At 38.4% G+C, this 21,213-nt stretch overlaps 2 protein-coding genes and 1 long non-coding RNA gene across 4 annotated transcripts in view; all 3 read right to left on the reverse strand.

Moving 5' to 3' along the window:
- Positions 1-5,901, reverse strand: part of LOC120516096 (ATP-dependent translocase ABCB1-like) — a 166,092-nt gene extending 160,191 nt beyond the window's left edge. The window contains exons 1-4 of the mRNA XM_039737555.1: positions 5,856-5,901; positions 5,303-5,453; positions 3,712-3,787; positions 3,116-3,307 (exon numbers count right to left, since the gene is read on the reverse strand). Coding sequence (XP_039593489.1) covers positions 3,116-3,307; positions 3,712-3,787; positions 5,303-5,420 — 386 coding nt within the window. The 5' untranslated portion in view covers positions 5,421-5,453; positions 5,856-5,901. The remainder of the gene's footprint in view (positions 1-3,115; positions 3,308-3,711; positions 3,788-5,302; positions 5,454-5,855) is intronic.
- Positions 1-21,213, reverse strand: part of LOC120516128 (ATP-dependent translocase ABCB1-like) — a 506,684-nt gene that overhangs the window by 310,549 nt on the left and 174,922 nt on the right. The gene's annotated exons all lie outside the window — the stretch shown is intronic.
- On the reverse strand, positions 12,375-20,810 carry LOC120516131. Of its 2 annotated transcripts, XR_005630787.1 has the most exons (4): positions 20,688-20,810; positions 17,620-17,677; positions 17,328-17,418; positions 12,375-12,388 (listed from the first exon to the last, which is right to left on the reverse strand). It is a non-coding gene; the product is annotated as an uncharacterized LOC120516131 (long non-coding RNA). The 2 variants fall into 2 exon arrangements; XR_005630786.1 differs by lacking the exon at positions 12,375-12,388 and having other exon boundaries at positions 17,327-17,418; positions 20,688-20,805.

Here is a 21,213-nt window from a genome sequence, read left to right on the forward strand (position 1 = left end):
TTGATTCATAATGGAAAATAACCTTGACTTTATAGTAATGAATCAATAACATTTTCGGTGCATTTTGAGAAAACTGTAAGCTTTGCTAATACAGATGAAAACAAGTAAGCAAGGTGTTTTTGTGTGCGAGATGGGAGGGCTACATTTTATTAGACTTTTTTTCAAAGAAAGTCCTTTAGTTCAGACGCTGTTAATCTGACATTTTTGTAAAGAGCTCGTCTCAGTTGCAGACATGGACATTTACAAAGAGTATTTCTCTTTTTCTCTGTTTTGTAAAAACTGAAACAGGCACTTTTATTAAGCTCTCACTTAGCAGTTGGGCATTGAGAAAAGAGGATTAAAGGTATATATTTCCACCTAAAGAAAATATGTGTCTGGAAATTGTCATCTAGGACTGAATAAAGACTGCACAAACAATTTTTTGTGTTGCTTATATTTGCTGATATTGGTTTTGACAAAAAATCATTTTTAAGAAAAGCTTAAATCAGTGGTTCTATATGATTGCTATTAATTAGCATTGCCAGGAAGCTGGAATACACATACTGTATCTTGTCAAGCTGCGGTCCAATAAAAGTATAACAGAACACTCTTCTGAAGCCCTGTTTTGCTGGTGAACTGGTTTGAAGTAAACACTTGGAAGTAAAAGTCCCAGTCAGCAAAGCAGCCTGCAATTAGAGGGCCTTACGATATGGACAGTGAGACAGGTAAGAGGTTACAGGTAACCATTATATAGCTGGTTTTGAAATTTTTTCCAAACCCAATTAAGCAAAGAACCTACTCTGTTCTTGAAAGAAGTTTTTGTTACTACAAAAGAACACTTTTCATCCAAAGAAGTAATTCAGTTTTTTTTAAGTGGTTTGAGTTATGACAGTAAAATACTTCCTCCACCTGAAAATAGTTATACTTTGCATTTCAACCCAAAGTTTTGTACAATGAGTAGCCATAGGGAAATAATTTATATACTGTATAATCCTGGAGCTGTTTTGCAAAATTAATCTGCTTGCTTATTGTCTTTGGAGTGCTTAGCTTTGCATTTTGAAACTACTGAAATAAAGCATTATTTAACTACTGTAATCTCCAGTAAAAAAAGATTTAAGTTTCAGAACTCTGAAAACTGAACTGTTGTAAGCAACACAGAACCTACAACTGCCCACTATTTTAATGTTTATATAAAAATAATGATAATACATTTTATTTATAGAGCACCTTTCCCATAAATATATAAAACTGCTCAAAAAAATTAAAGGAACACTTTGAAAACACATCAGATCTCAATGGGAAAAAGAAATCCTCCTGGATATCTATACTGATATAGACTGGGTAATGTGTTAGGAACGAAAGGATGCCACATCGTTGGATGGAAATGAAAATGATCAACCTCCAGAGCCCTGAATTCAAAGACGCCCCAAAAATCAGAGTGAAAAAATTATGTGGCAGGCTAGTCCATTTTGCCAAAATATAATTGCAGCAACTCAAAATTGTACGCAGCACTTTGTATGGCCCCTGTGTTCTTGTATACATGCCTGACAACATCGGTGCATGCTTCTAATGAGATGACAGATGGTGTTGTGGGGGATCTACTCCCAGATGTGGACCAGGGCATTACTGAGCTCCGGGACAGTCAGAGGTGCAACCTGGTGGCATTGGATGGACCAAAACATAATGTCCCAGAGGTGTTCTATTGGATTTAGGTCAGGAAAGTGTGGTGGCCAGTCAATGGTATCAATTCCTTCATCCTCCAGGAACTGCCTGCATACTCTCACCACATGAGGCCAGGAATTGTCGTGCACCAGGAGCCACTGTTTCAGCATAGGGTCTGACAATGGGTCCAAGGATTTCATCCTGATACCTAATGGCAGCCAAGGTGCCTTTGTCAAGCCTGTAGCGGTCTGTGTGACCCTCCATGGATATGCCTCCCCAGACAATCATTAACCCACCACCAAACTGCTCATGCTGAATGATGTTACAGGCAGCATAATGTTCTCCATGGCTTCTCCAGACCCTTTCATTTCTGTCACGTGCTCAGGGTGAACCTGCTCTCATCTGTAAAAAGCACAGGGCACCAGTGGTGCATCTGCCAATTCTGGTATTCTATGGCGAATGCCAATCGAGCTGCATGCTGCTGGGCAGTGAGCTCATGGCCCATTAGAGGACATGGGGCCCTTGGGTCACCTTCATGAAGTCTTTCTGGTTGTTTGGTCAGAGACATTCACACCAGTAGCCTGCTGGAGGTCATTTTGTAGGGCTCAGGCCCTCTTCCTCCTTGCCCAAAGGAGCAGATACTGGTCCTGCTGATGGGTTATAGACCTTCTATGGCCCTCTCCAGCTCTCCTAGAGTAACTGCTTGTCTCCTAGAATCTCCTCCATGCCCTTGAGACTGTGCAGGGAGACACAGCAAACCTTCTGGCAATGACACGTATTGATGTGCCATCCTGGAGAAGTTGGACTACCTGTGCAACCTCTGTAGGGTCCAGGTATAGCCCCATGCTGCCAGTAGTGACACTGACTGTAGGCAAATGCAAAACTAGTGAAGAAACAGTCAGAAAAGATGAGGAGGGAAAAATGTCAGTGGCCTCCACCTGTTAAACCATTCCTGTTTTGGGGGTCATCTCATTGTTGCCCCTCTAGTGCATCTGTTGTTAATTTCATTAACACCACAGCAGCTGAAACTGATTAACAACCCCCTCTGCTACTTAACTGACCAGATTAATATCCCATAAGTTTCATTGACTTTATGCTATACTCTGATTAAAAAGTGTTCCTTTAATTCTTTTGAGCAGTATATTTTAGGTCCACAAACCAATGCAAAAGAGATTATGTTTGTAGACTCATTTCTCCACAAGGCTTATTTTTGTCACAGCTCCAACATCCAGGATTTGAATTCCATGTTTGACCATTGTCTGTGTGTAATTTGCACATTATCCCCATGTCCTCATGTTTTTTTCTCCAAGAACTCCAATTTTCCTCACATATCAACAAACGTTTGTGCACTTGGGTGGTCCACAAACCATTAAAATGATTAATGTTTGTAAAATGGTTTCTTCACAAGGCTTATTTTGCCCATTAGAGAGATTGCATAAAGCTCTTAATAATACAGTATAAAAATGAAACTTACTCAGTCAGTCTTGTGTTTAATGTTCCTAACTCATGTACATCAAACCAGCCCATGTGTTGATGAAGAACTGCATACAAGAATTTTTCACGGATCCTTTGTGTCTGTCTTGAAGAGCTCAGCAGAAATGTTGCTACCTGAATTGTAGCAAGAATTAACACAAACAATCCAATGGTGATGAAATAATATGCATTTCTGACAAAAAGAGAAGATAATTTTAGTTCAGTTTTTTTCTTTACATTTTTCATTGTAAAGACCTTTTTCCTTTCTTTAAAGTAAATGTAACTAGAGGGTATTCCATTTATGAAGCTTTGTGCAAGTCAGCTTTCAGATTATCATAATAAAGAATTAATGTCTTATTAAAACAGTGGCCTTAATATCAAAAAATACATAAAATATTATAATCCACTGTTTTTGCAATCAGTGAAATAAATTAACATTTAATTTTTATGGAGTAAAAATACTCCGAAAAAAACTCCAGAAACTTAACATTACAGTAGATCTTTTCAAATGGATTATATAGAATCTGAGCATTTTTGATAACTTTCCAATATATTCTATTAGGAATCCAAAAAATGAAGTAAGAAAGAAAATAATACCTTGTCATAGCTGCTTGAATTTTCATCCCAGTCAGTTGAGGGCAGTCTGAGCTACTTGCATTCAGTGTGGAGTTTACTGTTTAAACAAATCAAAGTGCAAGTAAGGGACAAAAGTTTAAAATCACATTGACAACATAGACATAATACAATTTTAAAGTAGGGAGGAATAAATGAAATAAATCAGTTGCTTTAGAAATTATACTTTTTTGGTGTTGAACATCTTTTAATAATGCACAACATACTGCAAGAAAAATATCCAATATTTTCATAAAGGCAGAATTCTGAAATCAGGCATGTGTTACATCTTTGCTTATAATTTAAATCCATTGAATAACTGGTAAATGTATTACTTTAGAAGACCTATGATTGGAGTCTACTGTACAGGTAAACAATGAAGACTCAAAAATATCAAGCTATATTTAAAACTTTGTAGTTTAATCTTGTGTTACATGGTTATACAGTGGTTAGTGCTGCTGCTTCACAGAGCTGCCTTCCTGGGTTTGAAATCTTGTGGCTCATCATTATCCATGCAAAGTTAGCACATTCTCAGTATTCTATTGCGTGTGTTTCTTTTTCTCTCTGAGTATTCTAGTTTTTCTCCTAAATCCATGAAAATGTTAATATTAGGTTAACTGGGGATTCTAAAGTAGTCCCATGGAGGTGTGATTATGTGCATAGGTGGGCCTTGTGATGGCTCAGGGCTGGTTTCTGCTTTGTTCCAGAGAGGTAAGGATAGACTGGACCCTTTACTACCCTGAACTGGATTAAGTCAAGTCTGTAAATGTTACATAAAATACATGCTAAAGGCTATAAGTTGATAAAACTTAATTGGTTAGATAACTATTTAAATTGAAAATACATAAATAAAACATACATACTTTAATTTGGCATAAATTGAATAACGTAAATATACTGTATAATAAATATAGTATACAATTTCAAGTGTTCTGTATATTTTAAACTTACTGTATGCAGTACTGGGTAGAATAACGGTATGATGGTTGGGATTCTTGCCTCACAGGTAGCTCCAGAATCCTGAGTTCACATCTCATTTTAAGTACATTACTCCCAATTTTCCACCCACATTCCGGACACATGCATGTTCATCTAACTGGCAACACTAATTTGGACCAGTATGAGTGAGAATGTTTGCATGTGTGTGAATGCTGTGCAACAGAGTGATGCCCCAACTAGGGTTTGGTCCAGCCTTGTGCATAATACTACCAGAACAGACACCAGCACCCTATCATAACCATAGTATTTGGCATTAATAACAAAATCTACATGTATAATATTGTGTTTTCTGACAAAGACTTAAACAGCAGGTAATTTTTGTTTGTTTATAAATGTAACTATAAAATAACAGAGCAACAGATTATACTGTATATAAATATTAGATACCTCACAAATCTGTCAAAAGTACATAAAACACCCATTATCAAGCAAGTGCTTTTAACAAATAAGAAAAACAGGTTAAAGAAACCTAAAGAATTGACAATTTCATTAGTGCTGTAACAGATATCAACAACCATCCTTAATACTAAAACTACTCTTTAAAAATTGCATGACAAGAGAACAAGGCAGGTCTTACCTGTGATATTTACTTGTATGCCACTGCTGACAAAGCTATCAGTCATTTGTCCAAACACAACGATCATAATCCGTAGTGCAACGCCATGTGCTGCAGAGCAGACTAAACCTATTATCATCAATATGATATCCAAAGTATCAGCATAGTGGAACTGTGTATTTAAAAACAAAACAATACATTAGAATGATAATCATAAAGATGTCAAATTTTAATTCAGAATTATTTTAAGAAGTACATGCAGATATTGGATTGATGTTTTTGACCCTATTATTTTTTTCTGACAAGTACCTCAGAGCTATAATAAATTATTTTATAGTAATTTAGAAACCCTTAATAAATGTTTATATTTTACATTTATGCCTGCAGCTTTTCTGTAAAAAGTATTAAGTTGAATATGATTTCATAAAGTAAATATCTTTTGTACTAAATGTATTGCAGTGTAGTTTATCATGTTAATCAAGAAAGATGAAAATCTGTACATTTATTATAATTAACCAACTACAAAGCCAGAGTGTAGGGTCCATAATTCATTGAATAAATGACTTATACTAACCAGCTGGAATATTCCCACTGACTTTGCAAGTTCTTCTTTTTTATTTTTCTTCCTGGAATTAAAAAATATGTACAGTATAAGTACAAGTTTGTACAATATTTTAGTGACATGGTGGAACTATTCAGATAAGTCATAGAGTGTCCTCATTTGGTCACTGTGTAAAATCAGCCAATGTTCTGTGCATATTTTCTGGCACGTCAGTTTTCTTCTAACATCACTTGTTTGTTGACCCTAAGATAACCCTATATCAATGAATATACATGTATGTTGCAAGTCTTTGGCACCTTATCCAGAATTTGATCCTCCCCCATTATTGATGGTGCTAGAATAAACCCAGTGAACCTGAACTATATTCAGAGTTTTAAAATGTGGGAACAGTATGTATAATGTGGACACTTTTTCTCTAGTGTCATTTCTTGTGACTGAAGACAGAGAGATATAATTAAAATTAGTAAAAAATATTTTATTAATACACACCAGGCAAAGGTAAGAATGACAGAGAAGCACAGTCCTAGGACACCTGCCCTTCATCTGCCCAGGTGTCGGTGTCCTAAATCTTTTATAATGCTAAGCGCAAAATTTTACCTTATGACTTTAGTTGCACAAGAATTTCAAGACATTACATCTTTACAATAATTTTGTTTGGATCAGTAGTTACACAATTTTAAAGGTCATCAGTTGGGCACTTGTAACTTCTTGTTCGTTACAGAAAACAGAAGCTGCACTTGTCGCAAGACAGACTTCTCGTGGCCCTTGTCACGCACACCAGATTTGATCAATAACTGATTTTTATTTTTCCACATTCCCCCCTTTTTATCAATCTGGGCATGACAAAGAGTGAAGAAAATTCAGAAGGTGGAGGTAAGGGATGGGGAAGGAGGAGGAGAGGGGGAAAGGGATGAGGAAACTGAAGAGGCAATTTGGAGCATATGTTCCTCGTGTAGCATATAGGCCTTGGCTATAGAAGCAGTGAAATATTTGGATATTATATAGCGAATAAGAGGAACAATGCAACATCCGACAAGTAAAAGGACAATGAATACTACTGCCAAAGAAATAAATACTGATTTTAGCCTTTGGCCCCATGACCCAAAGGTGGACATGAACCATCGATCCCAAGGGTCAGAAATGCCTGAGTTAGTGGCAAGTTCATTGGAAAGAGATGTTAGGCTGGCTAGTGCTCGAGTAATGGACCCATCAGGTGCAGTATTATTAGGGATATATGTACAACAAGCATCACCAAACATAGCACATACTCCACCTTTCTCAGCAAGTAAGCGATTTTGCCAAGTCATTAGGGAGTGCGATCTAATTGTTCATGAATACCTTCTATAGCATTTCTAGTAAAATTAAGGAAACGCTGCTGGTTATAATATAAGTAACCATCTATTCTGGTCTCCATAACCAGTTTCTACTGAGAACGTGCTTGTTAAGGTGGTTAGATTCAAAGCCTGGACTAGGGGTTTTTCCTCGCTTGCGGATGCAGTAGTCAAAAACTAAGTAGGAAAGGGGGACAGAGGAGAGGGAGCAGGTGTCTTGACCTTAATTTGAAAGAGTCCTCGGGGATCATGACCACTTGCATATGCAGCTAAGACATAAGTTCCTGAATCATGCAAAGAAGGATTCTTTAGAGTAATGATTAATGGGTTACACTGATTCTTAGCACACTCATGAGAGGCATGTCCCTTTAAAATAGAGAATCGAGTCTTTAGGCCATACTGAGTAGCCTGCCAGGGTTCATAACCCCAGTCATTTGGTCCTGTGTTTGCAAACACATCACTCCAGAACAATTGCACAAAAGTCAACCTGGTATGAGGCAGTTTCCTCAACCTGGAAAGTCAGTGTCACCCGTGAAGTGGATAATGGAAGAAAAAACAACAAGAGTATGTATATTATGGGTGCCATCTTTTGCAGTGCGAAGCGTGAATCCAGGCGGGCAATCCTTCAACCTTTACAGCGTGTGGTGTGGACAAAAGAACTTGGAACGGTCCTCTCCACCTAGGCTGATGCCAATGTTTCCTCCGGGTGTCTCGAACCAGGATCCAGGTGCCCAAGGGAATCGCGAGTCCTTAGATGGAGGGCTGGTTCTCCAAGCCTGATTAACCTGCTCGTGGACTTCCTTCAGGGACGCTCGGAGGCCTGTAAGACTAGAGAGAAGATCATTGTCCACAGTATGCAGGTTCACATTTCCTATAACCATGCCAGCGGGCATGGGTCGTCGTCAGGATTTCAAACGGCGATAGCCCCAATTGCCGTGTGTCCGTCCCCTCAATCCCATTAAAGCCAGGGTAAAGCATCTGGCCAGGATAAATTGGTTTGTTCACAAATTTTTGCAAGCTTAGCTTTTAGGGTGCCATTGCATCGTTCCACAATACCCCCACTTTGTGGATGGTATTTGCAGTAATGATGTACATTGATCTGTAGCCAGGTAGTCAATTCATTTATTATGGAATTCACAAAGTGAGTACCATTATCTGTCTGTAGCTTTTGCGGGATGCCCCATCTTGGAATAATTTCTTTAATTAGTGCTTTAGCAACCGTTTTGGCATCATTGCGTTTTGAAGGGAAAGCTTCTACCCATCGGAGAACACATCGACAATCACAAGGCAATATCGGTAACCTATAGACGGTGTTAGTTCAATAAAATCCATTTGGAGGTGTTCAAACGGACCCATTGGGTTAGGAGTAACGGCGGGACTTACCTGAGTGCCTTTTCCTACATTAAACCTTTGACATAATGCACAGCGTCTACAGAATTGCTCTGCATATGTAGAGAAGCCTACAGCTTCCCAATGTTTTTCAACATCTTGAACCATGGCATCTTTCCCAGCATGGTCGAGGCCATGGGCTATTTTTGCCATACCTGGAAAAGAAGCTTTTGGGAGAAAAGGTTTGTTAGTTTGCTGATGAGTCCAGACTCCATCAGAGAGGGATCCTTCTTTGGACCACTTTTTCTTTTCAATGTCCGTGGCTGCACTCTGTAAAGAAATAATTTGATTATCGGGGTCCTTGTCATTTCTCTGTTGGAATAAAGAGATTGGTGTGTTACTGTATGCCGCCTCTTTAGCAAAGTAATCTGCCAATTCATTTCCTTTGCTGACAAGGTCCTGTTTTCCTGTGTGAGCTTGACATTTAACAATCGCTAGTTTTGATGGTTTAGTTATGGCTTCCAAGAGGGATTCGATTAACTTTTGATGTTGGATGGGCTTGCCAGTACTGGTCTTAAATCCCCTCAATTTCCATAATGCCCCATGATCATGGCAGACTCCAAAGGCATATCTGGAATCTGTATAAATTGTTATGATTTTTCCTTCGGACAGCTGACATGCTCGGGTGAGCGCTATTAATTCAGCTGCTTGTGCACTTAAACTTGATGAAATTCGATTTGCTTCCAGCAGGCGGTCCCCTTGGACCACTGCGTAACTAGTTGAGGGTGCTCCGTTTTCCAATCGCAAAGAACATCCGTCTACAAAAATATTTTCTCCAATTTCTAAAGGTGTTTCCTGTAGATCTACTCGAGGCTTTACAACCTTTGCTATTTCTGTATGGCAAAGAGTACATTCTGATAGTGTATTGCCCTAGCAGTAGTGAGATGGGAGGTCTTAGCCTGTACTAAAATGGAATGTACAGCGTGAGGCACCTTTACTGTTAGGGGGCTCATGAGCACTATATCTGTACTGGCTAGCACAGCTTCTGTTGTGGCAGCCACAGCCCTAAGGCAAGGCGGAAGTGCTGCGGCCACAGGATCCAATTTTTGAAAAATAAGCTATTGGCCTTTGTTTATCCCCATGTAATTGTGTTAAAACTGCATTCATATATCCCCCTTTTCGTCCCACGAACAGAGTAAAGGGACGAGAAAAGTCCGGAAGGCCCAAGGCTGGTGCCACCGAAAGTGCATTTTTTAAGTCACAGAGAGCCTTCTCAGCCTGCTCGGACCATTGCACCTGACCAGAAAGAGGAAGGCCAGGGGTGTTTGCTAAATTTTGTAACGGCTGTGCTCTTTCAGTGAAATTCAAAATCCATTGCGGCAGTAACCCAGAATGCCCAATACAGACATAACCTGTTGTTTTGTGACAGGTCTGGGAAGATTTTGAATGGTGTTAATGCGATCGCTAGAGAGAGCTCTTATTCCATTTGTGATGTCATGACCTAGATATTGTACAGTTGTTTGAATTAATTGCAATTGCGGCAGAAGTGTCCCATTTCACCACACCCGTAACAAGCATATGGTGTAGCGTTTGGATCTGGAGGGGGAGGCAGCTGAGTGGATGATCCACTTGGATTAGGTAACATATATCCGCTACCTTGTCCCGTCCACACCCTTGTCCCGGAAAAATCCTCCACGTCCACGACTTCTGCGGGAGTGGCCCCACCAGTGTAATAGTTCATTTGTGCTGCAATCAGCTTTGTCTGGGTGTCTGACTCTTTCTGCTTGCTCTGTTGTTCAGCATGCGCTGCGTGACGTTTTACTTCCTCAAACGCGGCAGCCTCTCATCTAATACAGGATACCTTGTTTTGAATGTAAACTTCTAAGTCCGGAAACAAAAGAGGAACTGCAGTTTTAGTTCGGTTGTCTGGATTTTCAAGGCCGGAGTGTGTTGCCATTAACTCTTAAATTCAGTGTGCCCATTCATCTACTGTCTCTTTTTTTTTCTGTTTGGCAGCCGAGATAAGAGACCAGTCTCTGCCTTTCTTATACTTGTCCTTAATATTATTTTAACATGTTCCCATTGCGTAATAAAGGGACCTTCATCCCGGCCCGAGGCACGCCTCGTTCCACTGCCACGGGTTTCCGTTATGCTGTCCATGATTGACAGTCTCCCATGTGGTGCCAAGCTTTCTCCACAGCACCTGGGTCCATTCTGCAGCATTAGACTTATACATATCATACAGCTGCTGTAATTGTTCTATGAATTTTTTAAACACACCGATGACTTTGGGATCAGGCAATTCGGACACAACGTCCTTCAGCTCTTGAATGTCTCAGTTACGATGTATCATTACAGTAGTGGGGTTATTAGCTCCTGCAGGTTGCATTGAATCATGTCGGGGGGGTTCTGGGATCTCAATCAGGGGGCATTCCAATAAGGGGCCTGTGGGTTTGGGGATTGAAAGGTGGTGTTTTGATTAGGGGGCTGAAGGAATAGGGTTTGACTTCTAGTGCGTTGTGAAATGGAGGTTCTAGGATCGTGAAACCCACCTGCCGAACCCATTACGTTACTTTTGTCATTCCCCGGATCAGTGTGTAATGAGGGATCATAATGATATTCTTCAAAGAAACCAGACCCCAAGGGATCATCTTTTAATTCTGGTGCGGTGGGCTGGAGGTGGTGGAGGAACAAGTGTGGGATATAACGGGTCTTTTTTTTTCTAGTTCTAACTTTCTGCAGCCAATAATTCATTTCTGTACTGCCTTTAAATTACAATCTTTAATAACCAACTCCCATCTGTCATACATAACACATACCTCTATTACAACATCCTCATACACTTCTACATACAACACCCTTGTGCATTTCTACATAATATTTTTCTAATTTCCTGAATTTCACTTGCGTCTTCTGTCCCTTCTAATGTCCACCGCTCTGCTTATTCCATTTTTTACATGCCCTTTTAAAATCCAATCCTGTGTTTTTCTCTATTAACTTTCTAGGTGACCCTTTTTTGTGCGGCGTCTGCTGATCCTCCGAAAACAATCCTTCCAGCATAAAAGACTTGAACCCAGGCGCGGTTGGCAGACTTGCTGTTATGTATTCCCATTTTTTCCTTTGCTTTTCCCCCCCGAGCCCTGTGCCAGATTTATCTTTCTATCCTTGTCCTACTCGTCCCCTGTCCGATGAACTATTGGAATGCTGAGTGTGCCACTCACCGCCCCAACGTTCCTTTAATATTCCCAGGGAAGTATACTACACTATTTCCTACGTTACTGTCACAGTGCACGGTGAAAGCAAATATTTATTTCTAGTACGTACTTTTTTATTACTCCCCTTGTTTTTTTTAACCTGTTATTCTTCTATTCTATGCTCTATCCTCTGTCCAATAGATTTGTCGGGTTTATGGGTGTGCCACGCACGGATCCGTCCTAAATCCCCCTTTTTTAATTCCCAGAGGATAGTGTTCTATACTATCTTTCCCAACAGGAGTGACCTAAAACAAGGTATTTCTTTTCCATTTACTATTCGGTCACTTTTTATACTCTACAGCAAGCCCGCCCCAGCTTATCTTTTACGGAAACCTCCGGGTTACTTACCCCAGCCTGGGTGTTAGTCAGCTCTGTCAGGAAAATCCTTTTCAGTCACCGTGGTTGTACCAGAAGGAGACCGGGGACTCCTCACGCAGGAGTCGTCTCAGGACAGGGCAGTCCTAACTTTTATCGGAGCTGCTTACTCTGCTGCCGGTGTACACTGTAGCGGCAGTCTGCTTCAAGAAGACAGATCGCTGAGATCTTCCTTTCGAGGAGTCAGCCGGCCGTCTCCTGCCACGTCTGGGGCAGAAAACTGTGGACACTTTTTCTCTAGTGTCATTTCTTGTGACTGAAGACAGAGATATAATTAAAATTAGTAAAAAATATTTTATTAATACACACCAGGCAAAGGTAAGAATGACAGAGAAGCACAGTCCTAGGACACCTGCCCTTCATCTGCCCAGGTGTGGTGTCCTAAATCTTTTATAATGCTAAGCGCAAAATTTTACCTTATGACTTTAGTTGCACAAGAATTTCAAGACATTACATCTTTACAATAATTTTGTTTGGATCAGTAGTTACACAATTTTAAAGGTCATCAGTTGGGCACTTGTAACTTCTTGTTCGTTACAGAAAACAGAAGCTGCACTTGTCGCAAGACAGACTTCTCGTGGCCCTTGTCACGCACACCAGATTTGATCAATAACTGATTTTTATTTTTCCACAATAAGCATATTTAACATTTGAAGAACAAAAAAAGAAGAAGCATTATCTAAATTTATCACTACATATTCAGCCTAAAATCAGCTTTTGTGCATTCCCAGATAGAAAAAAGTCCATATATTTTTACAAACACTTAGGTATTCATTTTTTAATGTAGTATTTAAAACTTGATAGTCTTTTTTGTGACTTAATATCAACTGTGAAGTTACAAATGTTGTCAGTACTGTATATGGAGTAATAACCCAGCCAGAGGGGATGCACAAACCAGTGTGTTTCTTTGTGCTGGTCCCAAGCCCAGATAAATGGGGAGGGTTACATCAGGAAGGGCATCTAGTGTAAAATTTTGCCAAATCAATATGTGGACAATACAAATTCCCATACCGGATCAGTCGAGCCCCAGGTTAACAACGACCGCCACCTGTACTGTTAGTCAACAGGGTGCTGGAGGAAATTGGGCTACTGTTGGCCGAAGAAGAACAGGCAGGAGGAGAGGAGGAAGGTAAAGAGAGTGGAACTGAGGGTAGGAACTTTGAATGTTGGCAGTATGACTGGTAAGGGGAGAGAGTTAGCAGATATAATGGAGAGAAGGAAGGTTGATATATTATGTGTGTAAGAGACTAAATGGATGGGGAGTAAGGCCAGGTGGATCGGAGGTGGATTCAAATTATTCTATCATGGTGTTGATAAGTGAAGAAATGGGGGTTATTCTGAAAGAACAGTATGTGAAGAGTGTTTTGGAAGTAAAAAGAGTGTCAAACAGAGTAATGATTATGAAGCAGGAAATTGGAGGTGTGGTAATGAATGTTGTTAATGCATATGCCCCACAAGTTGGGTGAGCAATGGATGAGAAAGAAGATTTTTGGAGTGAGATGGATGAAGTGTTGAACAGTGTACCTGTTATGATGTTACTATTACGTTGTAATTGATATTAATGCAGCTAAACTCCTCCCTTGATCAATATGACGACCTGGAGTCTGACTTGACACAAGGTGTACACATTTCCAGTTTATTAATAAAGAGCAGGTGTGAAACTACATGTAAAGAAATATAGTATTTAGCATGCAAACAGTTTGATAACAGATTTAAACTATAAGTAGCAGTACACAAAGATAATATTTTACAAATATAAACTTACTGGCTATGCTACCATAGAATTAAACAGGCAGGATGAACTTTGCTCTATATGTTTGTAGCAGATACATTACCTACATCAGTAACGCCCCACTCTATGGTGGCTCAGGAAGGACAAACGTTACAAAGCATGGATATCTGAACACAACAACCACCCACAAATGGAAATGGTCAATAATTAAGCACTTTACCCTTCCCAATAAACATGACTGTACCCAAGGGACAGAAAGTGGTGATTGGAGCGGATTTTAATGGACATGTTGGTGAAGGGAACAGCGGAGACGAGGAGGTGATGGGTAGGTATGGTGTCAAGGAGAGGAATGAAGAAGGTCAGAGGATAGTGGATTTTACCAGAAGGATGAACATGGCTGTGGTTTATAAATATTTTAAGATTAGGGAGGAACATAGGGTGATGTACAAGAGTGGAGGAAAATGCACACAGGTAGATTACATCCTATGCAGAAGAGTCAATCTGAAGGAGAATGAAGTGGTGGCAGGGGAAAGTGTAGTTAAACAGCATAGGATGGTGGTCTGTAGGATGACACTGGAGATCAAGAAAAGGAAGAGAGTGAGAGCAGATCCAAGGATCAAATAGTTGAATTTGGAAAAGGAAGACTGCAAGGTTGAGTTTAGGGAGAAGGTGAGACAGGCACTGGGTGGTAGTGAAGAATTACCAGACAGTTGGGAAACTACAGCAGGTGTAATAAGGGTGACAGCAAGAAGGGTGCTTGGCGTGACATCTGGACAGAGGAAAGAGGAAAAGGAAACCTGGTAGAATAACGGGGAAATACAGGGGAAGAGGATGGAAAAGAAGAAGTGGGATAGTCAGAGAAATGCAGAATGTAGACAAGAGTACAAGGAGGTCAGGCGAAAGGTGAAGAGAGAGGTGGCGAAGGCTAAAGAAAAGGCGTATGATGAGTTGTATGAGAGGTTGGACACTAAGGAGTGAGAAAAAGACCTGTATCGATTGGCTAGACAGTGGGACCGCGTTGGGAATGATGTGCAGCAGGTTAGAGTAATAAAGCATAAAGATGAAAACATACTCACAAGTGAGGAGGGTGTGTTGAGCTAATGGAAAGAGTACTTTGAGAGGCTGATGAATAAAGAGAAGTAAAGAGAAAAGAGGTTGCATGATGTGGAGATAATGAATCAGGAAGTGCAACTGATTAGCAAGGAGGAAGTAAGGATGAAGAATGGAAAAGCCATTAGTCAAGATGACATACTGTACCTGTGGAAGCATGGAGGTGTTTAGGAGAGATGGCAGTGGAGTTTTTTATCCAGATTGTTTAATGGAATCTTGGAAAGTGAGAGGATGCCTGAGGAGTGGAGAAGTGTACTGGTGCCGATATTTAAGAATAAGGGGGATAAAATTGATGAGCCACAGCATGAAGTTATGGGAAAGAGTAGTGGAAACTAGGTTAAGAAGTGAGGTGATGATTTGTGAGCAGCAGTATGGTTTCATGCCAAAAAAGAGCACCACAGATGCGATGTTTGCTCTGAGGTTGTTAATGAAGAAGAATAGAGAAGGCCAGAAGGAGTTGCATTACATCATTGTGGACCCGGAGAAAGCATATGACAGGGTGCCTCGAGAGGAGTTGTGGTATTGTACGATGACAGAAAGATATGGAAGAAGATGATCTGCTGTGGCGACCCCTAATGCAAGCAGCCAAAAGAAGAAGTGAGTATATGGAGAAATACTGTATGTTACTGATAAAGGAGAAATGAATAAAAGTGTATGCAAAATGTAGTGAAATGAGGTGCATTTCAACTGGTGTAGTCATTGAGATAATTAAGAAATTAACATCACAGGATAATTAAGACCATATATAAAAATGCTTTACAGAGATGTTGCTTCAATTGACATTGGCATATAATTTAGGCAGTAGGACCTCATTGGTTAGGGCCAACTCCAGACAGAAGTTCAAATTTCCTGACTGTATGTCTGTGTACAGTATTGATTTGAGATGTTAGAAGCAAATAGCCCCAGTACTATAGATTACTGAGATGCAAGACTAAATAAATATAACGTAAACCAGAATGAGTGGGTTTCATTATTTATGAGTAGCTATTTAAGAATTTCACAGAACCTCTGTGGAAGAACAAGTACAAACATATTAAATATCAAAAGAAATCTTTAGGCCCAAAAGCTTCTTTTCTAAAGCGAAAAGTCTTGTGGTACTATCACAGGGTAAGGCGCATTTCTTTGGCATAGTTTAAGTTCTCTGATTCATTTTCAGTATCAGGTGATGTCACATGACCCAACTTTTCCAGAGACTTTCAGTTGTAGCCTTCATTTACATAATCTTTGTGAGTTAGAGGAAGTTGGAGGCACACTCCCATGTTCCCGTTGAACTAATGTAAAATACCCAGTGACTCACTCCCATGAAATGAAACAGGTTGTAGTGGGCTCCGTGTACATGACAGCTGACAACCAATGAATACACCTCCGAAAGTACAATGCATAGAAGGCAGCGACAAGAAATAAAGAATGCAGGAGCTTTGGACCTCACAAACAGAACAGAAGTTCAGCTGTCTGATGACTGGTGATTTATGTACCATCATTCAATGGAAAAAATAAATAAATAACTAAAAGAATCAAGATTGTTGCTTAATTTACCACAGCTATTAGCCCTTCATAAAGTGCTGGAATCATCAGGCAGCACACTTCTGGCTTTAAGAAAAAGGGGAGAGCACAACTGTGCTGGAAGATGGGCACTCAGTCAATACATGTAATGTGGGCAACAATTTCAGTCATTTAAATTGACATGGTCTGGCAACAACATCAGCGACTGCAGCTCAGTATATTGGACATTCCCCACAATTAGAAGTTGGGTAATGTGATATTGGCGTTACTTACACAGATTGGAAAAAACTGTAACTTGTTAATTGAAAATAAAAAAAAAACTAATGATAGTTTTTCTTATAGACCATTTTGGTCACTGCAAAGTTCTTAAATTAGAAGAACAACTTAGAAGACATTTTAATGAAAATTGAAGTATTATTTATAACATCTTTTTATTAATATCGCTAAAGATTTTATAGTACATAAAAAAATAAATAGGCAACATTTATAGGTAACATTGTTAAGGTAGATCACTCATTATTAGCATCTTTATTATTGCTAAATTTTATTATTCAAGTGATTTTTAATCAATGTAAAGCAAATTAGTTGTGGACACTTCAGAATTTTTGTTTTAGCAGCTTTTGGAATGCATCAAAATTCATTAGTAGTTAAACGCAAGGCAAACGAAAAATTGAATTAGTCAATTAAAGAAAAGCTTTTTAGGAGTTCATTAAACTATATAGAAGTTTTTGTTTCAGCCCGTACATTACAGGACTTATATGCAACATTTATCAAAGGCCTCATGTTACAAAGCACCAGTATCACATGCACTTATTTGGCAAGTAAACACATAAAAGTAGAAGCTATTTACTTTTCCTTTTTGTTGACATTTTCTGAAAATTCCTCTTCATTTTCTTTTTCTTTTTGGAATGACGGGTTGTCATACACATGGAAAATAGAATCTAAAAAAGTTCAAATTATTAATCAATTTAGTGGGATAGAACTGCTGTTATAATAATTGTAAGTATTTTAAAAAGCATTACATTCAAAGAAACTTCAAAAACTTATATCGGGTGAACAGTGCACAGTAAAATACCAAAAGAGCAAAAACTGAAAACCTTCAACAAATGTCAAGCTCATTGGATCAAGAAATAAAAACTTACCCTCATTTTCTGTGTTTCGTTTACCTTCTTCAGACATTTCTATTTCACTGTAGATATTCTGCACAATCATTAAACAACAATATTAAGAATGTTTCATAGTGCTGCCCTTTACACAACAGTTAATGTTTTATCAACTTAGATAAAATGCAGTATATACCATATGCAAGATATATTTTTATATGGCAAAACCTTTATAGCCACTAGTAAAAACCCTACATAAATTCTAACAACTTCTTTAATCCATGTATCAAACGCTGTCCTATATATAAATTCACATAAAATTAGCTTCTAAAAAGTATGCAATATATTTTTCATTTTGTGCATGGCATAAATTGTTTTTTAATTCAAAATGCAAACAATGAGACAAAATAAAGGATAATAGTACTTCTGAAATCTTAAAAATTGTGTTGCCTATAAAACAATTGCCATACATCTGAAATTTGGCATTTTAGCCAAATGCTTACATATTGTATCCCATGAGAAAACCTTACAAAATGTCATAAACATTGAAATTCTACTACAAACTTTGAGACAATTTGACATTTGTATATGCCAGTCAAAGGACTTTTACAATAAAAAGAAAAATAATCTTTCAAAAATATGTTAGAGTTCAGATGTGTATACTAAAAATCATAAAATATTTTTTTTAATAATAATTTTATTTTAATCATTCAATACAAATCGATCAATTTTTACAAAAAATGGATTGAGATTGGAAAACAAGTTGACCCCCACTCCTCAGAGAGAGAGAGAGAGCGCATGGCCAACGGGGTAAAACTTAAGGCTTGCAAATATAAATTAATTGATGAGTTTAATGGGCCAATAGGGAGGAATGGAGAAGAAAAATAAATGAAGAGATAATTGCTTCCTCGGTGCATTAAGAGCTTATACTAAAATATTATGGATTAGATCCTGCCAGGTTTTGAAAAAATCTTCTTTAAAAAAATGCAGAAATAATGACAAATTATTGAAGAAGCTCCGATGTAACAGGAGTTATGTATAGTTGGGAGATAAGATGGAGGCAAACAACAGTGAATAATTGAGAAGTTCTTGGAGATGTAATTGATCAAGCCTAGAAAGTTAAGAACTTCAAGAAGTCAAGCTATTTAATGTACTACACAAAAACTGATGACCTGTGGCCTCATGCATAACGCTGTGTGTAGAATTCGCACTATAACATGGCGTAAGCACAAAAGCCGAAATGTGCTTACGCTTACGAACCCATAAAACTATAGCCTCACCAGACTATGGCACTTCATGAGTAAAATTGAAAGGTTTGGCTAGTTAGAATCTAAGACCATGACCACAGGCAAAATAGGAGGTTCAAAACCAGAACCTTACAGTAATCCCAGATAAGGCTCATAACCTCTTTGTATTTTCTGGTCCTGGTTAAAGACCTACAACTATGAACATGAAGCAAATAATAGACAATAGCATCTAAAACAGAAGAACTACTATGCTTCCACTGCATGTATTTAACAACGACATAATATCTATGCATGTAAAAGTTTATCATATAGGCACAGAAAGTGGTTAAACAACATGTTTAATAAGCCTTTGAATATATTTAGATGATATTAGATTAGACTTGATAAAAGTTATTATTCCCAAGGAAAATTTAGATCCACATAAACAGAAAAGGGTAATGACTCACAGGACAAATAAAATCAATCAAATATGCAGTTACTATAATTAAATGTAAAAAGAAACATATTTTTGCAATCTGCTCAGGAGCTGATAAGGCGATCTTGAATGAACTTCTTACGTAAACCGTCAAGGATGGTTATTCAGGTCACACCACAGAATGTCACCTCAAACATCCAGCTATGCGGAAAGTACTTGCGGAACAGGATAGTTCTCACGGCAGGAATTGCAGTTTATTAAGTATACATTAATGGCAATGGCTTTGAAATTTAATATCAAAATAAATGAGTTAAAATAAAACGATTTTCTGTTTTACCAATAGCTATTTTTTACTTGTGAAATAAAACGATTTCCTTCAGGAAGAAAAGAAGCCCTACTAAATGACTAATGACTTTTCTGCTAATTTCTAATGCTTTGTGCTTGAAATTTGTTGGTGGTGGGATGTGGTCTGTTTGGTAGCCACGTGTTTATTTCAGTAGCATCTTATTCACTCTAAAAAGGTTCAGCTAGAAAGTCGTCTATAATTAAAATAAGTGTCAAGGTATTACACAATTTTCAAAGTCGCCACACAACATACGAAAATAGATGTAATGAAATTAGTCTTGGTAGAAGCCGTCTTTAATTGCTATGATTTTGAATTGAACCGATGGTTATAATTACTATAGTTTAATTTACAATTTTTTATATTTATTTTTTATTTTCATAGCCCTTGCAATACTTAAAAGTTTTCAAAGTTTTCATTATTGCCAGTGAGAGAATATGTTGCATAAAATACATCAATATTATGTAAGTTGCTTTTTTACGCATTTGAATAGACTGCCAGACCGAGTAATCCCATTTACTGTAACTGCCCACAGCTACTTCACCAACAGAAAGTGAGACCTTTGAGGAAAGCTGTGTTGTATTTTAAGGACTTGCGCCTGGCGCAGCTGCTGCAGACTGCTGCTTAAAGTGGCGCTTAACTTTAAGAAATCCGCTCAGAAAATGAATGAATTGATGGTTTGATGGATTAATTTATCAATCAATGACATCAACTTAAAGAGCTCAACAAATGGGCAACTGTTTCCTGTTACCAATAATCCATCCATCAATTTTCGGAGCCCGCTTATTAATAATACATTCATTGATTAGATACGCTAAGGAGATAAGTAAAACAGTGCCCATGAAAATCTTATAAAACATTTAACTTAATATTATATTAGCTACTTTTCAGTTCAAATACTAATTAAGCACAATAAAGCGTCGACTCATTCTTGGTTTAATTTGTAGCTGCTGTCATTTAATAATTTGCAACGTCGATCTTTGCATTGGATTTATCACTTCACAGTGGTAGCACGTGTATTAATATACTAAATTCATGCTTCTGCAGGTCCGCGTTGTTTCTTGGCGTCCGTATAACCATTCCCTGCGAATATATTGGTTACCTGTTGGCTTGCTGCTTAACGGGAGCGACTGCTTAAATGCCGGCTGCTTCTTCTGATGACTGTTTCTCACCGCATTCACTTGTTGTGGAGAAGCTCCTCTCGTGTTAAGGCGGAGGGAATGGTGTTATATACACCTAGAGGAAGGGATCTAATTTCAATTGTGATTTACGTATCTTACATTTCACCTACTGTGCTCACCTAGATTAACAAGTTCAACAGAGTTTAAACTGGCACCTTTGCCAGTTAATATAGGCTACTTGTGAGGTACACTATAGTCATGTACATCAAAACACCTGGGAGCGGTTGCGAGTTTGATATCACTATAATAAATGTGCAGCTTAAATTCACTTTCTATAACAATTAGAACAGACAATATCTTTATAGAATTAACACATATACTTATGGGACTAAAAATGTTTCTTGGTAAGACTTTAAAAATTGAAATAATTACAATACTTTAGGACAGGACTCAGGCATCACAAAATTATGTCACGTGAAATATTTTCAGACTTTATATATTCAGTCT

This window comes from Polypterus senegalus, chromosome 15 (assembly GCF_016835505.1).
Source record: "Polypterus senegalus isolate Bchr_013 chromosome 15, ASM1683550v1, whole genome shotgun sequence".
Lineage (NCBI taxonomy): Eukaryota > Metazoa > Chordata > Cladistia > Polypteriformes > Polypteridae > Polypterus > Polypterus senegalus.